The sequence below is a fragment of the Myotis yumanensis genome, unplaced genomic scaffold (genome assembly GCF_028538775.1).
Source record: "Myotis yumanensis isolate MYYU_CA2020_CCGP unplaced genomic scaffold, mMyoYum1.0.hap1 SCAF_22, whole genome shotgun sequence".
NCBI lineage: Eukaryota > Metazoa > Chordata > Mammalia > Chiroptera > Vespertilionidae > Myotis > Myotis yumanensis.
Genome location: NW_027223773.1, coordinates 8,834,465 through 8,857,091, shown reverse-complemented (window position 1 = coordinate 8,857,091; position 22,627 = coordinate 8,834,465). Strand labels below are relative to the sequence as shown.

Here is a 22,627-nt window from a genome sequence, read left to right as displayed (position 1 = left end):
AGAGAAAAATCTCACCACCTTTTTAAGGAGATAAGGATGACACATTCTTCATTATAAATTGCTCTGGGCGCATTGGGTTCCATGGGCATAGTAACTATAACTATATATAAAACATAAATAAATTAGTGGACTTCATATCTTAAAAGATACTTGATTTTCATTAAAAGTCCCATTTTTAAATTGTGCTTATTTCTCCCATTAAGATCAGGTACAGGCAGGATGTCGTGTGTCTGCATTGGTTTTCCTTAAGGACTGAATGGTGCAGGGACGTGTGCGCTTCTGGTGAATGTCTGTGCAGAGCAGGGGTGGGGGTGGGGGGCACCTGGACATCACCACTTGTCTACTCTGGGCGTGGATTCATGGATTCCATATAGTGAAGCACTTCCATAGAAGAGGAACTATTTTAAGTCCTCTGCGAGCCACGTAGAGGGCGCTAGAAGCCAAGAGTCAGCCCTTTCTCCTATCAGCTGAAAAGATAAAGATGGATTTTGATGGTGGGGGGTGTCAGAGGACCACACCCAGGTTAAGGGAGCAGGAGCACCTAGAGGTGTTGCCTCAGAAGACTGGGACGATAGAAAAGACAGTAAGAAGCATGCACGAAGGCTGCAATCTTTACCACTTGTATGTGGGTCTGCTCTTCCCTCAGGAGTTAGAACCCGGTGAAGTGAAAGGAGCAGCCACGTTTGCAGGTGTCTGGGGCCAGTCGCACGATAACCTTACTGTGTGTTGATCAGTGGCTCCAAATTTGGCTTTTCAAAATGCCAGGGTTTTAGAAGAGCTTCAGATCATCAGAAAATATTGGGATTTAAGGGGGAAAAAGTCTTTTGAACACACCTAGAACACTATAAAGTACCATAAAGAAGGTTTTAGATCGCCATCTGAACAATCTTTCCTAGCTTTCCCCCTTTACATCTAAGAGGAGTATTTAACACAAAACACTTTTTAAAAATGATATGATAGTTTTCTAAGTAACAAGCTTGTACAAAATAGCAGTTACTTCACCCAATAAGAAAGCTTCCAAAGATCAACTCCCCTGGTAGTCCATATTTCCTCAAACTGTCCTCTTACCACAGTACCCCTACGAGAGAAGGTAATGCTTAAAAAACATGCACATGTGGCAAATCATCCAGGCTTTCCAAGGGCAGGCAGGCCTTCCTCTCCCTAATTGGCGATGTTTTCTTTAGGGGACCACTCCCGAAAGGTCTATGACATACACAAAAACCCTCTCCCTCCTTTAAAAATCTCTTGGGAATTTACAGATTTTCAAAAACCTATTAGAGTGGAGCACAGAGAAATTTTAGGACAGTAAAGCTACTGTGTACAATGCTACAATGTCATTGTATGTTTGTCCAAGTCCATAGAATGTGCTGCACCAGGAGTGAACTGTAATGTAAACTGGGTGATGGTGATGTATCAGCATAGGTTCCTCTGTTGTAACAAAGGTACCACTTTGGTCAGGGATGTTGATAACAGGGGAAGCGGTGCATGTGTGGGGCTAGAGGGTCTATGAGAAATCTCTATATCTTCACCTTATTTTGCAGTGAACCTAAAACTGCTCCAAAAACACCAAAGCCTAAAAAAAAAAAAAAAAATAGAAAAGAAAAAACCTCTAGCAAGGAGATTCACATGTGTTATCTTGGTCTTTACTTAACCAATAAAATGCCATTACAAATAGAATATTATTATTGGTCATTACTAATGAAGGAAATAACAAATCAACATCTTCTAAACTAGGGAGCAATTTAGAATCTCTAACATTATGCAGCAGGTGACTCAGACATAACAATACGAGGCACATAATAAAAGTGACTTGCTTTGCTTGGTTTTAAAGAAACTGCTAAGATGTGAAAAGGGCAGGTCGCTTCCATTCATTTTTGTTCACCTTGTAAATGGGTTGGCTCATGGCCTGGAATTTGAATTCTTGGGAGAGCCATTTATATCTTCAAATAAATGGGTTTAATATTCTAAGGTACACCAATGGTTAAAATTTAAAATTAGTTTACTATAGTTGAGTTGATCTTTTTTTTAAAAAAAAAAAAAATCAACCTTTGGGAAGAGAGAGGTAGAAGTCAGTCTAGATCAGCGGTTCTCAACCTGTGGGTCGCGACCCCTTTGGCAGTCGAAGGACCCTTTCACAGGGGTCGCCTAAGACCATCCTGCATATCAGATATTTACATGCCGATTCATAACAGTAGCAACATTACAGTTAGGAAGTAGCAACAAAAATAATTTTATGGTTGGGTCACAACATGAGGAACTGTATTTAAAGGGCCAGAAGGTGGAGAACCACTGGTCTAGATTAATAGAATTTATAGTTCAATCATGATGAATTTAAAAAATACATTTTTCTTTCAATAATTACTTTATGTCCTAAATGAGGTAAAATTTATAAAACACGCACTAAAGTAATGTTGAGGGCACTCTGGTGATAATAGGGATGAGGTTTATTTTTGTCAAAACGTCAGAGGGATACGTTAATTGCGGTTGGTCAACTGTGAACTTCACACTACACTGTCCAAGGTTAGAAGATTAATGGGTACCTCTCCCCATTAGAGAATCCTCACACACACACACACACACTCACTTACTCACAAATGCCAAACTCAACAATATGGAACTGACACGTCTTTCAATCAAAGATTCGCTTAGGTCCTCACTGATGGGTCTTCTGAGTCACCCTCGATCGGGGTGGCCCGAGACACAACCTCCCCGGCCTGTCTCATTTTAGAAACCCTGGGGTGCACTCACATTTGCCCGGGCTCACACCCACACGTGAATGAATCAAGCTTAAAAGCATTAGACATTACTGGCATTTGCCATCAAAATAAATAAGAGAAATGAGCTGTTCTTTCTATCTAAAAACAGCCGAAAGTTGCCGACAACATTTAAAGGGAACGGTTTGAACTTGAGCACCATGAGCTGGGATGAAGGCGCATCTCTGTCACCGTGGTAGGACTGGACGCAGTTAGGAAGCTGGCGTGACAAGTCCGAGGCCTTGTCGATTTCTGCTCCACGAACAGAAGCTGTGCTGTAATTTCAGAACAACGGGACACAGAGCAAGCGAAGCAAAACTGTGAAGTGTTTCTTCTTAGGCGGATGTCCCCGAGGCGGGGATGGGGGTGCTGGGGGCTGCAGGAGTGCTTTTTGGTAGCGGAAACCCAAGTCCCAAGCCCTTTGGCCTCTGCATGGCTTGAATGGGCTCGGCCAGCCCCTTGCCATCGCGTCCCAGGCCCGAGCCAGGTGTCCAGCCCATGTTCTGGAGCATGCGGTTCCCTATGTTGTTTTCTGAGATGGGCTGGGCGTTTTCTCCAACGAATCCTGAAAATGTAAAACGACAAAGGATGTTAGTCCTGGCACAGGCAAAGGTCTTCTCGGGCCAAGAAAACCATGTTCTCTTCAGTTTTCTTTCACAGAGGCACCTGGGAGGGAATCTCTTACTTACAAAAAAAATAAATAAATGCCTTGTGTCAAAATACTTCTTTAATACACCTGAAACCTTGTAATTTTATTAACCAACTAGTGGCCCCGTGCACAGATTTAGTACATTGAAAGGAAATTAATTGGAAAAATATTCTAATTGCTATTCGCCCTTTCTCCATAATAGAAGTGTCAAACCAAATTCATGATCCACAATGACAGATCGAAACACATGTGTGCACTTGGCACCAGCAAGAGCTTTATATATATAGATAAACTTGCTTAATTAGACCTGCTTTCTGATTTGGCTAAACTTTTTCCAGCCCAGTGAAGCACCCCAACTTCTCTTCCAGGTAATTGTCAGCAACACAGCAGTAAATATCAACACGAAGCAGATTATTATTATAGATCATGCAGGGAGAACAAAGGGTAAAATATTGAACTGCAGCAGTGTTTGACTATATCCTGCGCAGTGAGAAAACCTGGTCATTTTCAAGGTCCACCATTTCTTACTTCTTTTCAGTCAGGTCAAGTTTCTAAACTTTCTAAATCTCCATTTTCTGGCTAATGAAAAGAAAATAGGATTCCACCAAGTCTTCTATCTACCTGCCCCAGGACTTCTGTGAGGATCAAATGAGATGAGGCATGGGAAAATGCTTCACAGACATTTGGTTAAAGTGTAAAATGTTTCCACCTGGCTATAAAGCAAGTCATGTCCCTGGGATGAAGAAACTCCCAAGGAGGCAAGTTGCTAGGGAGAGGAATCCGGGTGTTACTATGTGACATCATTACCTGGCACCCACAGCCACCGTTCATTGCTGGGCTGGACTGTGGGCTGCATTTTGCGCCATGGGGTCTCTGCAGTGTCGGCTGCGATTTGGTGGGCTGTTGATCTGGGGTGGTGGCAGGGCCTCCACCCCCACTTGGGGAAGCTGAGTGTTGCTTTGCGGGCACCAGGTCTGTAGTGCCATTTCTCTGTAAATGGACAGTGGGCATCATGGCAGCTCCTGCATTGAGCACCTGCCCCCTGGTGGTTAGTGTGTGTCATAGCGACCAGTTGGAGGGACACTTAGCATATTAGCCTTTTATATATATAGATGTCACCGCAATATGTTCAAAAAAGAAAAAAACATTTAAAAAGCCACTACAATTTTATTTTGAAATTATGATTATGGTGGTAACCAAGACAGACCTCCAAGGTCTCTAATTTTTTACTGAATAGCTACTGACCAGTATTTTCAGTTAAACAGTATGTGAGCATTCTCTCCCACAGCCCTGATGTTTTGAGTGATTGCTACGAATTAATTTATTTCAATGGATAAGCTAAAATCAGATCCGAGGTCTAATACTGCTCTAGGCTACAGATCTGTTTAATCATATTTTGGATACAAGAGCTTGAAAAATCTCAGATTTAAAATGTGTTTTATATTTAAGAAAAAAAAATAAGGCCAATTCAAAATGTCCCTGCAAAAACTGCTGAAGTGTGATACATTTCTGTTCTCAAGTGAAGAGCAAAGGAAAAGTGATTCACTATCATGATTTTAAAATGTTGGTATTTCAAGGATAGTGGCCCTGGAGTGCTGTATTTTCATGTAGGTGGAAAGGAATCCATTCCCTCTCTTTTTAAAAATGCTAGTTTCACTCCTTAATGAAACTAAAATAAAGCACAGCATCATCTTGTACTTTGAAGAAAAACAAACAAAAAAAGAAATATTAAATGTCTCCAATGCTAAATCTTTCCACATAGAAACACAGACTCATCAAAAAAGCAAAAACAAAACAAAAAAGCAATGGCTTTTCCATACAACCTTAAAAAAAAACAAAACCCATCCAAACAATAGAGAGATACTTTGATTCTAGAATGAAATGTACTGGTGGTTTCCCATCCTTTTTCTTTTTATGAGATTAAGGCATGGGAGGGCACAGCTCAGCCTCTGCTCAGCACACCACCACCACAATTTTCCTTGTCTTTTGCTCCTGGCAGCGCTAAATCCTTTAAGTTCTTCCCTGGAAGGCGCTCCTCCCGCTAGGGCAATTTTAGCAATAACCTTCCGCATGCTCCCTCCCAACCCGCCTGATGTTGGAGCTCTCGTATCTATTTTAGCCCATTCAGTCCTCTCCCCTCACACCTTCCAAAAACCACTGCGGATGGTAATTCACTTGCGTAATTGGCTCAAGAGATGAAAATCTTGTACTGGCCTCTCCTAGCTGCTAATCTGTCCAGCTGACTGCAAGCCTAATTGGCAGCTTGTTTAGTAATTTGGCTCCTAAAGTGTTGTATTGATGTTGGATAAGCAGCCAGTGGGAAGGGGAGGTGACGTGCTGCTCCCCGCATCGCCTCATGAGCCCGCTTCCGTCCCTGACCTGGGCTCGGAAGGCGTTCCGTGGTCCACACACACTTCTCCCCATCCTCCCCGCACTTGACTAACCAGCCCAGGGCCAGGGCTGTCGTTATTACTAGTGATGTTATTAAACTATTAAGTTATAATACTGTCCTGTAGTTCTCAGTAACTAACTTAGGATCATAGGTTTTGATTACTGTTTAAAAAAGAAAAGAAGCAGCATTAAGTACAGAAAGTGGTAGGTGTTACTACTCTCTGTCGAATATTTTTATTATTTCATTTAAAAAGAAATTATGAACCTGGTTCACAGTTTGATGCTCAACCACTGACCCACACCGGCTGGGCTGTTCAAGGCAACTTTTAATAAAAAGTACACTATTTAAAAATCTTCAGCCATTACTATAATTTACAACTTGCCTTTTGTGCCTTAAGTATTCAGGAAGGTTATTTTGTTACTAAAGGCCTGATGCATGAAATTTCTTGTACTGGGGCAGGGGGGAGAGGTCCCTCAGCCCGGCCTGCATCCTCTTGCAGTCCGGGACCCCTCGTTCCTTACCGCCCACCTGCTCACTGCTCCTTAGCAAGAGCACTGACCACCAGGGGGCAGCTCCTGCGTTAAGCGTCTGCCTCCTGGTGGTCAGTACACATCATAGTGACTGGTTGTTCCTCCATTCGGTCAATTTGCATATTGGTCTTTTATTATATAAGACAGCGGTTCTCAACCTTGGCTGCACATTAGAATCACCTGGGAATCTTTTTAAAATCCTGATTTCTGGGCCTAAGAACTAAATAAACTGACAAACAAAATAGATCCAGAGACATGGAGGCATGCAACAGACTGACAAATCTCAGAGGGAAGAGGGGGGCGGGAAGAGATTAAACAGGGAACTTGTATGCATATATGCATAACCCATGGACAAGGACAATAATGTGGTGGAGGCCTGGGGAGGGGCCCGGAGTGAGGTGCAAGGGGGCAAATGGGGGGAAAGGGGGACATCTGTAATACTTTCAACAATAAGGAGAAAGTAAAAACAAACACTGTTACATTGAAGCAATTTATATAATTTTGTATAATTTAAAATGTACAGAAAAAAGGTTGACTCTTCTGGTGACTATTTTTCCTACGATATTATTTCACTAGAAATCAAAATAGTAACAGCAAAAACTCATTCAGGATAACAATGAGTTTAGTAATGTATAGTGGACAAAACATTTAAAAAAGGTAGTTGCCATAATAGTAATAAGCATATTTACATCTTTTAATTTTCATATCCTCAGTAAGCTGTGACTTCTACCACAAACACAGACCGTAACCAACATTGCTGACTGCCTTTTAAAAATGCGTTAATAATATTCCTCCTATTTTGTTCAGGGCTTTTCTTCACCTTTACAGATGACATTTTTCAAACAATAAAATGCATTCTGCTGGCAAGCCTTCCTGCTTCAACAGTTCTCATTTTAGAATAGTAACTCTACATCCTCGCTGCGGCGACACCCACCGTCTCTGCCTATGTGACTTTGAATGAGGCAGGGAACAAGCCATACATTTAAAAAAATCAATATCCAACCTTATCAATATTCATTTTACTTTGTCAATACAAACTACAAAGGTGAAGGAGCAGTAAATAAGCTAAAGCACTGAAATAAACTTGGTGTTCCTGTCACAATTAATAAATGTTCAAGCGATAATGCTGCTGGCTAGTGCACAGCCTTATGAAGCGATGAGCTTACGCTTCATGCTGGTGCTAAGATGGGGTGGGTACAGTTTTCAACACAGTAAGCAGGTGAAGATGATCACATTTTGGGTTATTAATTTCATAAAAGACTTTAAGTCTTTTTAAAAAATAATATTATGTATATAACATACCACTTTATATTTAGGGTGCTAAATTATTGTATTAACTCAGTTTGGAATTATAAAGTGAAAGTGCCTAATTTCCTGACAATTCTTTTGGTAAATCTTTTCTTAACCTGCTGTTTGACTGCATAGTAGTTCACAGGTAAATCAGAGGGGATCATTAAACAATGTTCAAGCTCTTCTTCCATATTATAAATAAGAGTGATCTTCACCTGCATTTTTCCAGCTCAGATGGAATGTTGACTTAAAGGCAGAAATTGTGAAAATATGTCTCAATTCAGTGTGTTTTTTGAGAGGTCTGCAAAGGGCCTATAAAAAGGTGAAAAAAATCTCTTTAATTCTACCTGCTAACTCAACTTCGGAAGCTGACAGATATAACGGACTCCTTATTATGTGACTGGCTATATTCCAGAATTTGAAAATGACAATTTCAGAGACAAGACAATCTAGGATTCACGACCTCATTATCAAAGTGTATTTATGCAAAAGCATTTCTTACTTGAATTCGAATAATAGTCTTCACCTTGGAGTTGATTCATTAATATTGGAAGAAATTCTTTTAGAAACTGAGGTTTTTTAAGTAACCTCACCCTCCTCGTCTTCGAGAGGAACTGGTGTGCATGGATTTGAGACTGTTCTGGATATGAGTGACACAATTCTCCTACGTCACTGCTTCTTGAATAATCATAAAAGGTTTTATGAGTTTTATTCTTGAAGGAAATCTGAAGGAAAAAATATCTAGTAATATAATAAAAATCCAGAATCTTAAGAAAATCACAGCAGTTTAGAGGTATAACATCTGGAATGTGCTGGTGTGAGCTTCTATATGTTTTAGGCTAAAGTTTAAGGTTTGGAATTATAAAGTGAAAGTGCCTAATTTTCTGACAATTTTCAACACATACTCCGTATAAGTGGTTCCCTCTGGCACTATTGAATTGTAACGTCAAAACCACCTCGCAGAAATAATTATACCACCCTCCTCGACCATTCTGTATTTTCTTTCTCCCTGCACATGTGTTGAGAGAGTGAGGGCCTGATCCAGCTGTTGTCTGCTCCTGGTGGCTGGCTTGAAGGTGCTGCACTCACATTCCTACGACTGTTCTGTCTCTGCCACTAATGTCTGAGTCACTGAAAGACAAGAGAATTCAGGGGACCATTCAATGGATCAAGGGCATTAAGAAGCCTACACCTGCTTATGAGAGATTTGAACTCAAGAACTTACGACATGTGTTTGATCTGAAAGTGGCTATATGTTCCCACATAAAGAGATGTATTACAAGTGCTCTAATTAATATTCTGTATCTCTGCATAGCAATATTTAGATGAATCTTCTATGAAACTTACAATATGTAATAAGTGTGTTCAAGTAAGCATATGCAATGAGATAGACTTCACAGATACAGTCTTACAAAAAGGTCTTGAGTAAGTTGTCAGAGAAAGAACATGGGTTTAAGGATCATGCAGGTGTGGGCTTGAAACCTCCCTTTGCCATCAATATTATAGATAGAGAAGAAGATCCTCACACTTCTGTGAATTTTAATTTTGTGGTATAAAGTGATGATAATGACCAGCTCATAAAGTGGTTGTAAAGATAAAATGAAATAATGAAGTTTCTGGTACATAGTAGGTATCCAGTAAGTGGTAAATATTATTCTACATCAAAAGAAACACATTCTACACACAGGTGTTTCTAATGTCCAATTTCTGAAAATTCAATACAACTAGAAAATCAGATATAACCACGGGCATAATTTCATAATGTAGCCTTTTATATGGATGAGGAAACTGGATAATGAGGGCTGTAATTTTAAATTACTCTACCATTTTTTTTAGTGCTGAACTATGGGATAGGTCCCCTAAATAGAGAATTTAAGTTTCACATCTTTTTCCCTTCAAAATCCTCATATCAAGATTGTGTGTGTGTGTGTGTGTGTGTGTGTGTATACAAATATATGCATGTATAGTACATATATATATATATATATGTATATATATACATATATATATATGTATATATATGTATATATATTTTTTCCCCCTTCTTACTGCTTACTCTGCTATTCACATGAATCTTATTTTCACAGTCTATAATTAATGGTGAAAAAAATGATGTTTTCTACAAAGGGTTTCCCAGATGAAGTTAAGAGAATGTTTATAAATCTGGATGTTTAAGGACCCCATGCAAGAGACCAAGGCTTTTAGACTTTGTAATTGACTGAATATCTGCACTGAAAACATTTTCTTATGGTCATTGGCTGCATCATGTTCATGCAACTGCTGTTTATTCCTATGTGGGCGTCCACTTCTTCATGAGCAGTGGGGTCCCTCTTATCACTGGTCCCCCCATCTCTGCCCCCCTTACCATTGCTCTTGTGTGAGATTTCTGCAGTACATGTTAATCTATTCATCTCCCTCAACGACGCTGGAGTCGTTGCCCCTCTAGAAAGGCTTCCTGTCCCCTCTGGTCCAGTGACTTCTCTCTGTCAGCACTTGTGGTCTCCCTGTGCCACACTCATTAGCATGACATGCTCTTCCAATGACATGGCTCTTGAGTTGGAAATGCTGAGGGATGTTTTATTCTGATGTGAACGTTGTCTAATAAGGAACGACGACTCTGCTGAGCTGGGACTAGACACCAGACGGCCCCAGTCATGGCCAGCTTCCCATCTACTTGATTTGGAGGCTGAGCTTAAACTTTTATATATTTATTTCAGAGATGAAGGGGAAGGAGAGATAGAAACATCAATGATGAGAGAGAATCATTGATTAGCTGCCTCCTGCACACCCGCCACTGGGGATTGAGCCAGCAACCCTGGCATGTGCCTGACCAGGAATCGAACCGTGACTTTCTGGTTCATTGGTCAACGCTCAACCACCAAGCCACGCAGCTAGACGAGCCTAAACTTTTGTGTTTATTACTATTAATCTCTTCTGGGCTTATTTGCCTTTTATGCCTCCCCCCTCCCCCTCCAACAAGTCTGCATTTCTTGAGGCCAAAGACACAGCCTTTGAAGATTCTGTGCCCTTTAATACCTCTCACAAAGCCTTGCATTGGGGCAGGTGGATAGCGAATACTTCATTGGTGGGCTGCCTCAAACCTCTACAGAAGCAACGTGCATCCATCCCTACACCAAATGCAAACGATGTAACAGTTGCTGGCAACCGTGCCTCTTCGGCGCAGTGATGAAGAATGATCACTATTTTATTCTTGATGACTCATGAACCTCACACGTGTGCTCTGCCCCCTTCCTTTTACCTGTTGTAGGAGGTCCAGGCAAGGGTGCTGCCTTCCTTCTCCGTTTGACATCTCCCATGCACAAGGATCCTAAATGCATGCTGGTTTGCCTACGGGCAATTATCAGAAAAAAAAACTATTAACAAAGGAGAAAAAGCATGATACACAAACACACAGCTTGTACAATCTGAACCTAAATCCAAAGGTTCTCAACCAAGATGGAGCAGCATCGTAAAACCACCAATCTTGTTTATATCGAAACATAATTACGTTTGTTGACAAGCGTTCAGCAGCTAAATGCGCCACCATAAATTGTTACTGGAATGAATAATATAAAAGGAATGCTTTTTAATTTTCAAAACTGGCAATCTTTCTGGCTCAACATAAAATCAAGCGCTGTGGCTTCTGACAGGAAAATAGCTAAGATTAATTATCTAAAGAGATCACAATATTGTTGCTAGGTTATCAATTGGTTACTAATGCTTTACTGTCAGAACAACATTTATTACAGGAAAAGTATGATCAATTTCTTTGAGGATATTATGCGGCAGCGAATTCTCTTAAAACATTTTCAATAGGAAGAAGAAAACAGCGATGCTCTCCCTTATAATTCATATGATTAGAATTCCTCAGTTAATTACCAGTTAGGTGAAGCAACATCCTGGGAATGCATTAATGCCGGTCTGCTGCTCCTGAACAGGCTAATGGGGTATTGGATCATATTCGCAAAGACACAGCATATGAGAACCTTCTGCTATTCTTGGAACTAGTTAGAGTTAGATTATTCTGCCTCATCGTGGGTTCTTGAATTAAACAGATTTGGGGAAATTAGAAATCGCCCATTGGAAACCAAGACAAAGTATTACAAACACGGAAAGGACGTAAAGGTCTTCAGATTCTTCAAGCTACAGAGGGACCCTGTCCACTTCCTGGATCTCAGTCCCTGACATCGTTTGAGCCCGTGTCTGGTGGTCATGAAGCAGAAATAAACGAAGCATGTCATTTATGGGAGTGCACCCTCTTTTAGTAATTCACAGAGATATGTAGTAGTAGCTTCAAGTTTTATAGAACCCAATTCGAAAACATCCAACTTGTTAGAGAAAAACTTAAAAAGCAAAATATCAATTCAGTTAAGAACCCAAATATGTGGTTATGCAGATGCACTCAGGTGTTTAAATATTATGAAACCTTAGGAGTTGTGGAATAAAATTAAATATAAGTTCTATCTATAAGGCACAAAGTAAAGTATAATTAACGATCAGGCTAATTCAAGGGGCTATAACAACCAAAGAAATACACCAGTACAGGATGCAAATGGGCATTTGTCTGGTTTCTCTTGCCGTTATTTTGAGTGCATAGTGTTTCCCTGTTACAGAATAATTAATTATAATCATTTAAATATTTTTAAGCCCTAGCCGGTTTGGCTCAGTGGATAGATTGAAAAATTAGTTCATTCAGTTAATGACTAACTTTGCAGAAATATATTTATCACACATATATGTCAAAGTGTTCATTAACATGCATAACTAACATTTTTATTGGCTTTTGTGGTGTGCTCTATGGCTCACAGAGACAAGGAAAATCAATGGTTATGATCACATCTACTTTTAAAATTAAAAAAAATAGAAATTTAAAATAAAATTACAACATCAGAGAAGCATAGAAATAAAAAATTAAAGTAGCAGAAAAGACACATCCTTTTTATCCAAAAATAATGAGTTCACTGATTCAGCAAGTATTAGTATCTACTCCTGACTCAGCATAAGACCCCATCGTGGTGGTGAAAATGCGGAGAGCAGGAGAGAGCGTACAGGAGAGACCAGAGAATGAAATGTTCAAGTCCTATTGGGAGAGTTTCAAGTCTGAGCAGGGAGACAAAGGCATAGGGTCTGGAGTAATTAGGGACAGTGGTGGCAGTGGCAGGCAACACCAACATTCTTAACAATTGCCAGAGATTTTACTTTTAGTCTTTACATAACAGCTTGCATTTCATGTGCCTTTTTTCCTTTGGTTGGGAGAAAAATCTGTGCTTCCATGGAAAACTATGCTTTTAGAAGATACCCTTGCAGTCATGGGCAATTTCTTCTCAACTCCAAGTTAGAGAAAACAGAAAGCAAAGGAAACCCATTCTTTCTAGAACCTGAAGACCTGAGCCATGAGAACAGCTCGCTGTAGTCCAGGAATTGTCAGGAACTGGCTCCCTGCTCCGGCGGGGAGGGATCCGGACTATAGATTGGGAAGATTCCCCCTTTTAGGCTTGTCCCTCCCCCCGCCACCCCCCCCACCTCCGCCTTTTCCCTTCCAGCAGTTCTCAACCTGTGGGTCTCGACCCCTTTGGCGGTCGAATGACCCTTTCACAGGGGTCGCCTAAGACCATCCTGCAGATCAGATATTTACATTACGATTCATAACAGTAGCAACATTACAGTTAGGAAGTAGCAACGAAAATAATTTTATGGTTGGGTCACAACATGAGGAACTGTATTTAAAGGGCTAGAAGGTTGAGAACCACTGCCTTAGACAGTGCAGTGGAGTTGTTACAAACAATACCAAGGAAGGTCTAACCTGTCATTTAGTTCTCACTCTTTATGTTAAACATAGCAGTCATTATTTAATTTAAAATCAATGGATGTCTCCAAGGCGGCTGTGTTGCTTTGGTCTAAATGAGTCGTTTGCCTTTGCAAAGCTGAGCACTTGGGTTATGAGTGGAGGCGAGAGTTGGCCATTTCTGTGTTTCTGTTTGGCTGTGGTGCTCTGAAAAATGACAATGCCTTGTCCTACGAACAGACCCAAAGTTACTAAAGGATAATGTTTAGGACCCTTTTGTATGGCGCCGTTTGGAAACGACCAGCCAACCCTGTCCGTGTACTTGATCAGAGGACTGGCTTACAATGGAGAAGAGGGCAGACCAATCGAAGCCTGAGGATTCGGTATCACCTGACGCCTTCCACCCTGGGGGTCAGACACACAGTATTTAAGCGGAGAGGGTACAGGCAGAATGCTGTCTCATATTCATAAGCACTGGCACGGAGTTATGACCTGAACCACGGTTTCCCATACACTAATTGTTAAATTTCCTACTAAATAGTAGAAAAGCAGAGCTCACAAAGAAGGCACTTTTTTTTCTTTTGAAACAGACTTCACTCACGTATCCCATCATCCCTTTAGATAGTGCGGTGGTGGGAAACGGGGTGTGTTGTCCAAAAGAAAAAATAATAACAACTCAAAAACCAAGAGGCAGAAGGAGAAAATCCCAGGGAGAACTCCCTCGCCTGGAACCTGGCTTCTGACCTGGGCTCCGAGGACGGACGCAGCGTGTCAGACACAGTAGCATGAAAGAGGAGACCATTGGAGCGTGTCTCTCCTGACTAGTGTTTACAAATAGAGGCTTTTCAGGGAATGAGGCCCCGTTAAAGCTGCCCCCTGGATAGAACGTGTTCCCAAGCAGCCCCGACAAGCTGCAGAGGAGAGACAAGCAGCTGTGACTACGGGGCCCGGCATCTGGCAACAACACTCACTGTCAGTCAGAAAAATATCAGCCCGGACAGGGCGCCAGCTGCACAGACGTGAGGCAGGGCCACCGTGTCACTGCGGGGGCCATCGGGGCAGAGGGGAGAGTGGGGGCTGGGAGATCCAGTCCCTGTCACTGCAGGGCCATGGGATAGAGAGGAAGGTGGGGGCTGGGAGATCCAGTCCCTGTCACTGCAGGGCCATGGGGGCAGAGGGAAGGGTGGGGGCTGGGCGATCCATCCTGTGCAGATGTTCTCTTTCTTCATTCCTAGGATCGCATCAAGTCCTTGTCTTTCCTGGTATTTGCTCTCAAAGCCCCTTCTTGTGCATGAAGAACCCTTTGCATTTGGTGTTGTCGGTCACACCTTGACCAGGTCTGGGTCCTGGGGCCTTTTCTCTCTCTGGCTGTGGCCACTGGACTTAACCATCCTGCCTCAGCCCATGCCCCGTCTCTTCAGAACGACCCAGACTTGACGAAGGGCACTGAACTCGGGCCTGGTGGCCCGTCACTGTGCCCCTCGCTCTATTCCGACCTTACCCTCTCTTGTCACACCCTTCTGTATGGTGGCCTTCTGTGGGAGTGTTCTTCTTGATGCCTGCCATTGTTACTGGATTTTATTTTACCATGAGCATGCAGCAACAACAACAAAAGATACAAGTCATGACCAGGTGAATTAGAAAATAGCAAAAAACTCAAGTTAAAATGAGGTAAATTAGAAAATAGCACACAATGGAAGTAATAAAAGCAAGTAGTTAGGGCAACTGAAGGGATTTTGTGGTCAAAGGCACGGTCAGATGGTCCATGCGAGGAGGCTGGGGTGTGAGTTCAGCTGTGGGTTCCGTGGCCTCATGTGCATGTGGGATGAGTCAGGGAGTCAGAACTTGCCCCGCACCCCCAACCCCCTGCCACCCTTTCTACTTCCCCAACCAGATCTCGGAAAAACCCAACCTGTCCCCATTTTTGTCCATGTGGGAGGACGTTTACCCATCAATGGCATGTGAGACTTTCTTTCTCTCCATTTCCTTACCTTCCAGAACTGTGATAAGACCAGGGCTCATCCCAAAGGTCTTTCTGAAGATTTTACTTAGAAACCGTTTGTGTAGAACATTTGCACACCGGAAGCAGTGCTAGCTGCGCATCTTACTAACGTTACCATCCCCACTTTACAGATCAGAAGCCCAAGGCCCAGGGAAGTGAAATCCCTTACCCAGGCTCCCTCGATTAAGGGGGACTGATGAAGGGCACTTGGTGGGGTAACAGGGCAGGCGCTCAGCTCATGTAGGGTGTCACGGAACACCCACCGGATAAACGCGGGATAGTACACAGCCATTACATGTCAACGCTATCAATATGCTATCATAAGGCTCTAATGAGGGTCATTTCTAAATCACAACTAGGTGTTTTGTGTTTTTTGTTGTTTTTTTGGGGTTTTTTTGTATAGCAAAGATGGAGATTTATTGAAGAACAAGTACAGACTTCCATGTAGGGAGGGGGGAAAGGGTCCCCACAAGTAGGTGTTTTTTGGTAGCCAGTAGAAATTTTAAATTTTTCTTTAATGTTTGGTTGGGCTTGCTTTAAATGTGTCAGTGTGTACGAGTAAAGCACTCATTTTCATTTCAAAAACCCCAGAGAGGTTTGCAACTCTGAAACCCATCGACTGGCTCTGTCCATCTCTGCGAGTTTTCTCTTGGCCTCCACTTGGTACTTCCTACATCAACGGAGTCTTGCTTCTCCCGTGTGCTGACTTCCAAGCTTAATCCGAGGCCCTGAGGGTCAGCTGGCCTATGACGTCATTCCTCGCCTGTGACAGTAAGCAGACGTCTGTGTCCCCAAACAGCTCATTTGAATGCTTCCGCCTTTTGTGCCTCTTCACTGGCGACACCAATGGCACCTGGAGGTGGTGGGGATGCTTTGTGCGGTTCAGGCAGGTGTTAGGACGGGCTGCGTGTCCGTGGACGAGGACAGTCAAACTCCTGGAGGGAGCGCCTCTCTTCATAGAACAAACAACACAGTCATTTCTAGAAAGCTATTTGGAAGAGCTGCTGTGACATCTTAGCTCCCATGGTGCACACAGCGTGCTCCCCACACCTGCCGGACGCCTTCAGGTTGTCTTATAAGGACCTGTGAGTCACCAATGCCACGTACACGCGTGAACGGGAGCAATGTATTCAACCGACTTCAGAACACGCCTTTCTGTTTCCTGCCCCTGCCTTGCTTGGAGAGTCTGCTCTTTCTCCCTCCCAACTTCTCCCAGAGCAGGCCAACCTCAGTGTTCCCTCTTCTTTAACCTTCCTAACTGGCGCCCCGTCCAAGTGCTTTTCTCTGTGCTTCATACCCATCGGTGCGCCTCTCTGCTGGGACACGCATCCTGTAGGTGGCTTCAAGGTGATTTCAGACGAGGGGGGCCTGCCCGTTTATATAAACACAGACTGCGGGCAACTTGAGGCCCAGAACCGTGTCAAACTCACAGGACATAGGTTTGCCTCTCTTCTCTTAGGAGCACAATGCATGCTTACTGGACTAGAACGGTAACAACTGTTCATTTGGTAATCAATCATGCGTTTTTTTTAAATAGCACGTCTACTTTCTTGAAATGTTATTTAAACTGACTCAAAAACATTCACTTAATAATGAACAAGACTAGACTGAGAATCAGGCAAAATACTAGGCGTTAAATGAGACACAGAGGAGAGGTAGACAGCTCCTACCATCAGGGCTCAGAGCCTCAGGCCGGAAACACATACACGGACAAGAAATCACTACACAATGTAATAAATCTAAAGGATTGGAGGAGCAGACCACCTTTTGGGGTAGAAACTGAGGAAAATTCGTTTCCCCCCCGAGTTCAAATTTGGATTTTGTCTCTCCAAGCGGGAGCTAAGATACTTGAGGCATCTTGGGGTATTCTTTCATTCTTCACACCATGGCACCTAGGAAGTAGTAGGCACTTAGTAAACTGATACTGACTTATTTTCCTTGACTCCTAGCTATAACTATACACTTTTGGAATATGTATACCACTGATGATTAGTTTAAGAATAAGTTTATTCTAATTTCCTTAAAAATGACAAAATGAATCTAGTGTTGACTTAGAAGAGATTAAAAAAAAGTACTCAAAATGAACATAATTCCTTTGGCTATCTCCATTACATGCCAGAAGATTTGTGTCTACATTTAGAAATGGGATGTTGGTTCTTGAACCTTACATTTAAAAAAAATCAATCAGACTATAGAATCAGACATAATCCCACATTCCCTCTCTGGTAACAGCACTAAGAAATTCCCTAGCCTGGTATGGTTGCCGTTTATAATATCTATAATTACACTATAGATATCCCTAATATTCTTAACTCTTTTGACTGAAGTCCTTGCATTACTCATTTTCATATCCATGTCATCCATTGCAGTGTATCATAACATTTGAAAATGTTTGTTGAATTGATTTTTTTATTCTAGTCTCCTGATACTTGACTCTAAACCAAGATTCAAGTTCAGTTCTGTTCACTTAGAACCAATGGGGGGGTGGGGGGAGGTGAGTTTCTTTCTTTCACCAGCTTCAGGGAATGATGGAGTGAAAAGGGCAGCAGAGAATATATTTTCTATTTTTATTATTATTTTGAACCCATGTCGGTTTCTTCAGTCTTTGAGTTGATCATCTGACTTACAAGGAACATCCAAGCTCATTGAGTGCCGACTATGATGCTAAACATTTTCACATCCTTTGTCTTGTTTCATCCTCCCAATAACCTAACCCCTCATAGTTCTGAGGCATCCGGAGTCCAGGAAAACTGTTACTTGTCAAAAAAAAATCACATACACAAAAAATGAAGGGATTGTATTTGAGCCAAGAAATGCTTGCCTCAAAAGAATCACTTTTTCCCTCTTCCTCACTACATCATTCAGCTGAGTTTATTACCCTCCATTTAATAAATGTCTACTGAGAATGAAATGCATGCCATGCCCTCTGCCATAAAACGGGATTGAGAAATAAAAAAGATACGGTTTTCATTTCCTGGGGTTAAAGTCTACCGATCATGTGGGAAAAAGATTTCAACTCATATTCAAAGAGAATCCCAACCAGCAGGTGAGGAATCCTAGGCCCCCAGGTGAGAGGACACGCCTGCAGGGGCACAGACACCCTGTAGCTCACCCGGGACGTGGCATGTTTGGGGGTGTGAGCACCTCAGTCGGACGGGACCTGGGACTAGGGAGGTGGTGGAGGAGATGGCGCCTCCTGGCACACATCGCATCGAGTTATAATAAACAACGAATGCTCTGGTTTCTCTTCAGACCGCATAAATCTTTCGCCTTTTAATAAACAACGAATCTGTCCATTCGTGATTATTTTAAATTCTCCAGAAAACAAACAGTGGAGCTGCCTGCTGGACTGAGTTCATCAGTGTGTTTACTAAACAGATAGTTGAACCCAGTGGGAAAAGCCTGTCCCCAGGTCTTTGTAGACCTGGTTCTGGGTTTTGTTGCCGCTTCTGTGGGAAAGTTACCGCTCAGCCAAGAGATGGACTCAAGGGTGGGTTCTCGTCCAAGGTGGCTCTGGAGGCCGAGAGGCGGCTCATCAGCAGAATTACAAGGGCCGCTGTGCCACAGTTGGCAGCAACAGGCTCCAGGCTGAGCTGGGTCAGCCGTGATTTTCTGTAAGGTGTCCCCTGACTTTCCCTGTTGAGCTGGGACTCATTTTACAGTCATAGTTCTATATGCTGTAACGTACATCGGCTGAGTATGGCTACTTAGTCCTCCACGTCGAGGAGGTAATAAACACAGTGTATTTTCATCACAGGCTAGAAATGTCTGAAACTTCTGAAAGAGGGGAGGAGTTAATTCTACTTGGAATATGCCAGATAGCGTTTCTCTTTCATATCAGCTACTTGAATGTAGGTTAAATTATTGTTGGTCGGTGGAGTTCAATTGGGAATCTAGGACCCCGTTGAAATGTCACCTCCTCAAGGCAGCCCTCTCTGATTGCCACTGCCAGAATACTCTCTCACTCACAGTGTCTTCTACCTTCAACTGCAGCCCTGTGTGTACATGAACCTACACTCTCGCTGCACGTACATTCCCTGAAGGCTGTGGGCCCCACATCTGATTTACCGTTTTAAGTAAATTCCCCTTAGCATTTACAAACCTGGCCGACACAGACACGCATTAAATAGTTATTGAATGAAACTTAACAAGGCATGGTAGGGCTTTTATATTAACTTATTTTTATGATAGTCAATATTTTAATTGAGGTTCCAATTTCTATCGTAAGTAAATGTTTACTTACGGATATAGCAAACCACAAAACACATTGGGTCCATGCCTTGGGCTCTGGGGGATACAGGCCCATAAAACCAAGCTTGTACATGTGAGCCAGCGTCTAACGCCTATGCAGGCCCCCTAGTCCTCTTCCTATATAATTCTGCATTTCACTAACTGTAACTTCATAAAAATAATGCTCTCCGTTCCTCCTCTTCCATGCTCATGTTTTGGCAGATGAAGGAACATTCTGTCTATAAAACGTTCACAGACCTGTTAGCAAGTGTTTCCGAGACTGTGAAATGGACGGTCATAGCCAGGTGAGCCGCCCGGAGGCTGTGACAAGAGCCTGAGCGCTAATGATCAACAAGCAGGAATAGAACTTGGGGACGCTCCTCACTCCGTCCAGCTGAAATGCTGGCACAGTTAGGGGGCACGAGCTTACACTCCGGAACAGTTCTGCCATCAAGAGCCTTCGTGATCCTGTTAATTCAGGCCTATGACTGCCCCTATTCAGAAGGACTATTGCCTTTAAATGTCCGTGGGGAAATGCCCCAGGAAAACTAATTTGGAATATAAACGGAGTCTTTCCTCACTGCATTTATGTAACGCATGTCCCATATCATTTTTTAAATTTCGGAAACAATGCCAAATGATTGAACAGCAGTCGTATGGTGGTTATGACGAATATATGATACAGAGACAGGAAGCGAGAGAAGTGTACAAACCACCGCTGAGGCTGAGAGTCCTGGCAGGACAAACCAACACAAAACCAATGGAACCTCATCAGCTCTCTAGACCCAAGCACTAATCACAGGCAACCCAAGGGCCAGGGGCACATGGTAACTGATGGCACGGGGATCACATCAGCAATATTTCTGAGATGAGGGACACGTTACGGGACAAACCTGACTTCTTCAGCTATAAAATTCCGAGGAAATAAAGGGGGGAGTGAGTGGTAGGGCGGAGACTTTATAAATCAAAGGGAACTTAAGAGATAGAGATCAGTTATAATAGGAAGATTTCATTTGGATTCCAATTCAAACAGTGTATAAGAATTTAAAATAATCAGGAAATGCCAATATCATATATGTGTGTGTGGGTGTAGATATATAGATATATACACACAACATGTATATGTACATATATATTCATATACATGAAGAAATTACTGCAATTATTGCTTTCTTTTATAGATATGATAATGGTACCATGGCTTCTTTTTTTAAAAAAAAGGTTGCTATTTTTTATGGAAGCATACTAATATATTTCAGTTGAAATAATAGATGGACTTCAGGGTAAGAGGAAGGAGTGGGTAGGAATATAAACGAATCACCAGTGGCCACACATTGATAAATATCTAAGCCAGGGATGTATCCATTGAGTTTCTATTTTTCTCTATTTCTGCATGATGAAAATTTTAACAATAAGATTGTTAAAAATGCCGAAACCGGTTTGGCTCAGTGGATAGAGCGTCGGCCTGCAGACTGAAAGGTCCCAGGTTCGATTCCGGTCAAGGGCATGTACCTGGGTTGCGGGCACATCCCCAGTAGGAGATGTGCAAGAGGCAGCTGGTCGATGTTTCTCTCTCATCGATGTTTCTAACTCTCTATCTCTCTCCCTTCCTCTCTGTAAAAAATCAATAAAATATATTTAAAAAAAAAAAAAAGATTGTTAAAAATGGCTTTTATCATCCTGACATCATAAGTGAAAAGGCATCTTTTCAACTCGTAAGACTGACAATGTAAAGTCATTATAGGTTTTCAAGTCTTACTGAGGCTCTCGGTAATTTCTGAATGATGAGAACTGAAATTAAGTTACCCGTGAAATCTACGTCTTCTGGTCTGTAGATACCCTGGACTATAACTTGATGTAAAAAGATTACAGAAATCCCTATCTGAGCTTTATTGTCCTTAGAAAGGATAATGCATAGTTTTTATTCCATCTTTCTAATTAGTAATTTAAGCATATGTTCAGCATTTAACTCTAAATGTTTGCCTTTTCCCCAAGCTCAAAGACAGCTGTCCAAGATGTGAATGCCAGAAAACATTTAAATATCAACATCTGTTGAATTATGTTAATTTAGTGTAATATAATTGGGCATGAGCTGGAATTGATCAGAAGTATATGAAATAAGCAAAAGTAAATTCCCAACAATATCTTGGTATACAAACAAATCACTACAGAGTGATGAAAACATGTTTCTAAAGAGAAAGAACAAGAAAAATACTGATCATAAAAAATGGATTCTTTTCAAAACATATTTCTATCTCTCTGGGACATTCTTTTGTGATTTTTAAGTTAAGTTTTAAATTGTCTCTTAATTGAAAGATAATGAAAATGAGCTAAAACAAGTGACAATTAAAAGTTCAATATTTGAATTTTTCTTCAATTATGAACTATAACATTAAAAGTTTCTAATTACACTTATGCGTTAAACTTTTTAATTTACAGGATGACTCTTGTTATATTATGAGCAGTTACACATCTCTGAGTCCAGGAGGTGACGTGATCTGCTCTACAGATACATAACATTCTATTTTTAAGTTGGAAGTGTCTACAATGTGGTAGATGAACTTACTAGATTTAGTCCGGGGACCTTAAGGTACAGATGATCAGGTAGCAGCTGCTGCTTCTTGAGTGGCCGATTTAAAATATTAATTTTTACAGCAATTCCTTTACTAATAGATTAGGATGCTTGTTGTTTGGGGGAGTATTTGGCACGCACGCACGCCCACTGGATGATCAGGGACCCAGACATCCCGTAATGAAGTTATACCCCGGCGGCAGCGGGGCCGCAACCTGCTGTGCCCGGCCCTGCAGGTGCACCTCCTGGCGTCCCGGGAGACCCGTCTCGGGGTGTGAAAGGTGACCTCTGTGCGCACGCCCGTTTAATCACAGCACCAATTCGGAGCGTGCCAACCTCGGAACAGACACTTGTCCTTACGGAGATGGGCTTCAGACGACAAATCTATGGCAGCTACAGGTCACGGGAACACCTTTCACTATGT

At 42.1% G+C, this 22,627-nt stretch overlaps 1 protein-coding gene across 1 annotated transcript in view; it reads right to left on the bottom strand.

The window, feature by feature from the left end:
* Positions 1 to 289: 289 nt before the first annotated feature.
* The window catches only part of GPATCH2 (G-patch domain containing 2), a 90,717-nt gene continuing 68,379 nt past the window's right edge, over positions 290 to 22,627 (bottom strand). Inside the window, exons 9-10 of the mRNA XM_070401139.1 lie at positions 10,874 to 10,962; positions 290 to 3,318 (exon numbers count right to left, since the gene is read on the bottom strand). Coding sequence (XP_070257240.1) covers positions 3,089 to 3,318; positions 10,874 to 10,962 — 319 coding nt within the window. The 3' untranslated portion in view covers positions 290 to 3,088. The remainder of the gene's footprint in view (positions 3,319 to 10,873; positions 10,963 to 22,627) is intronic.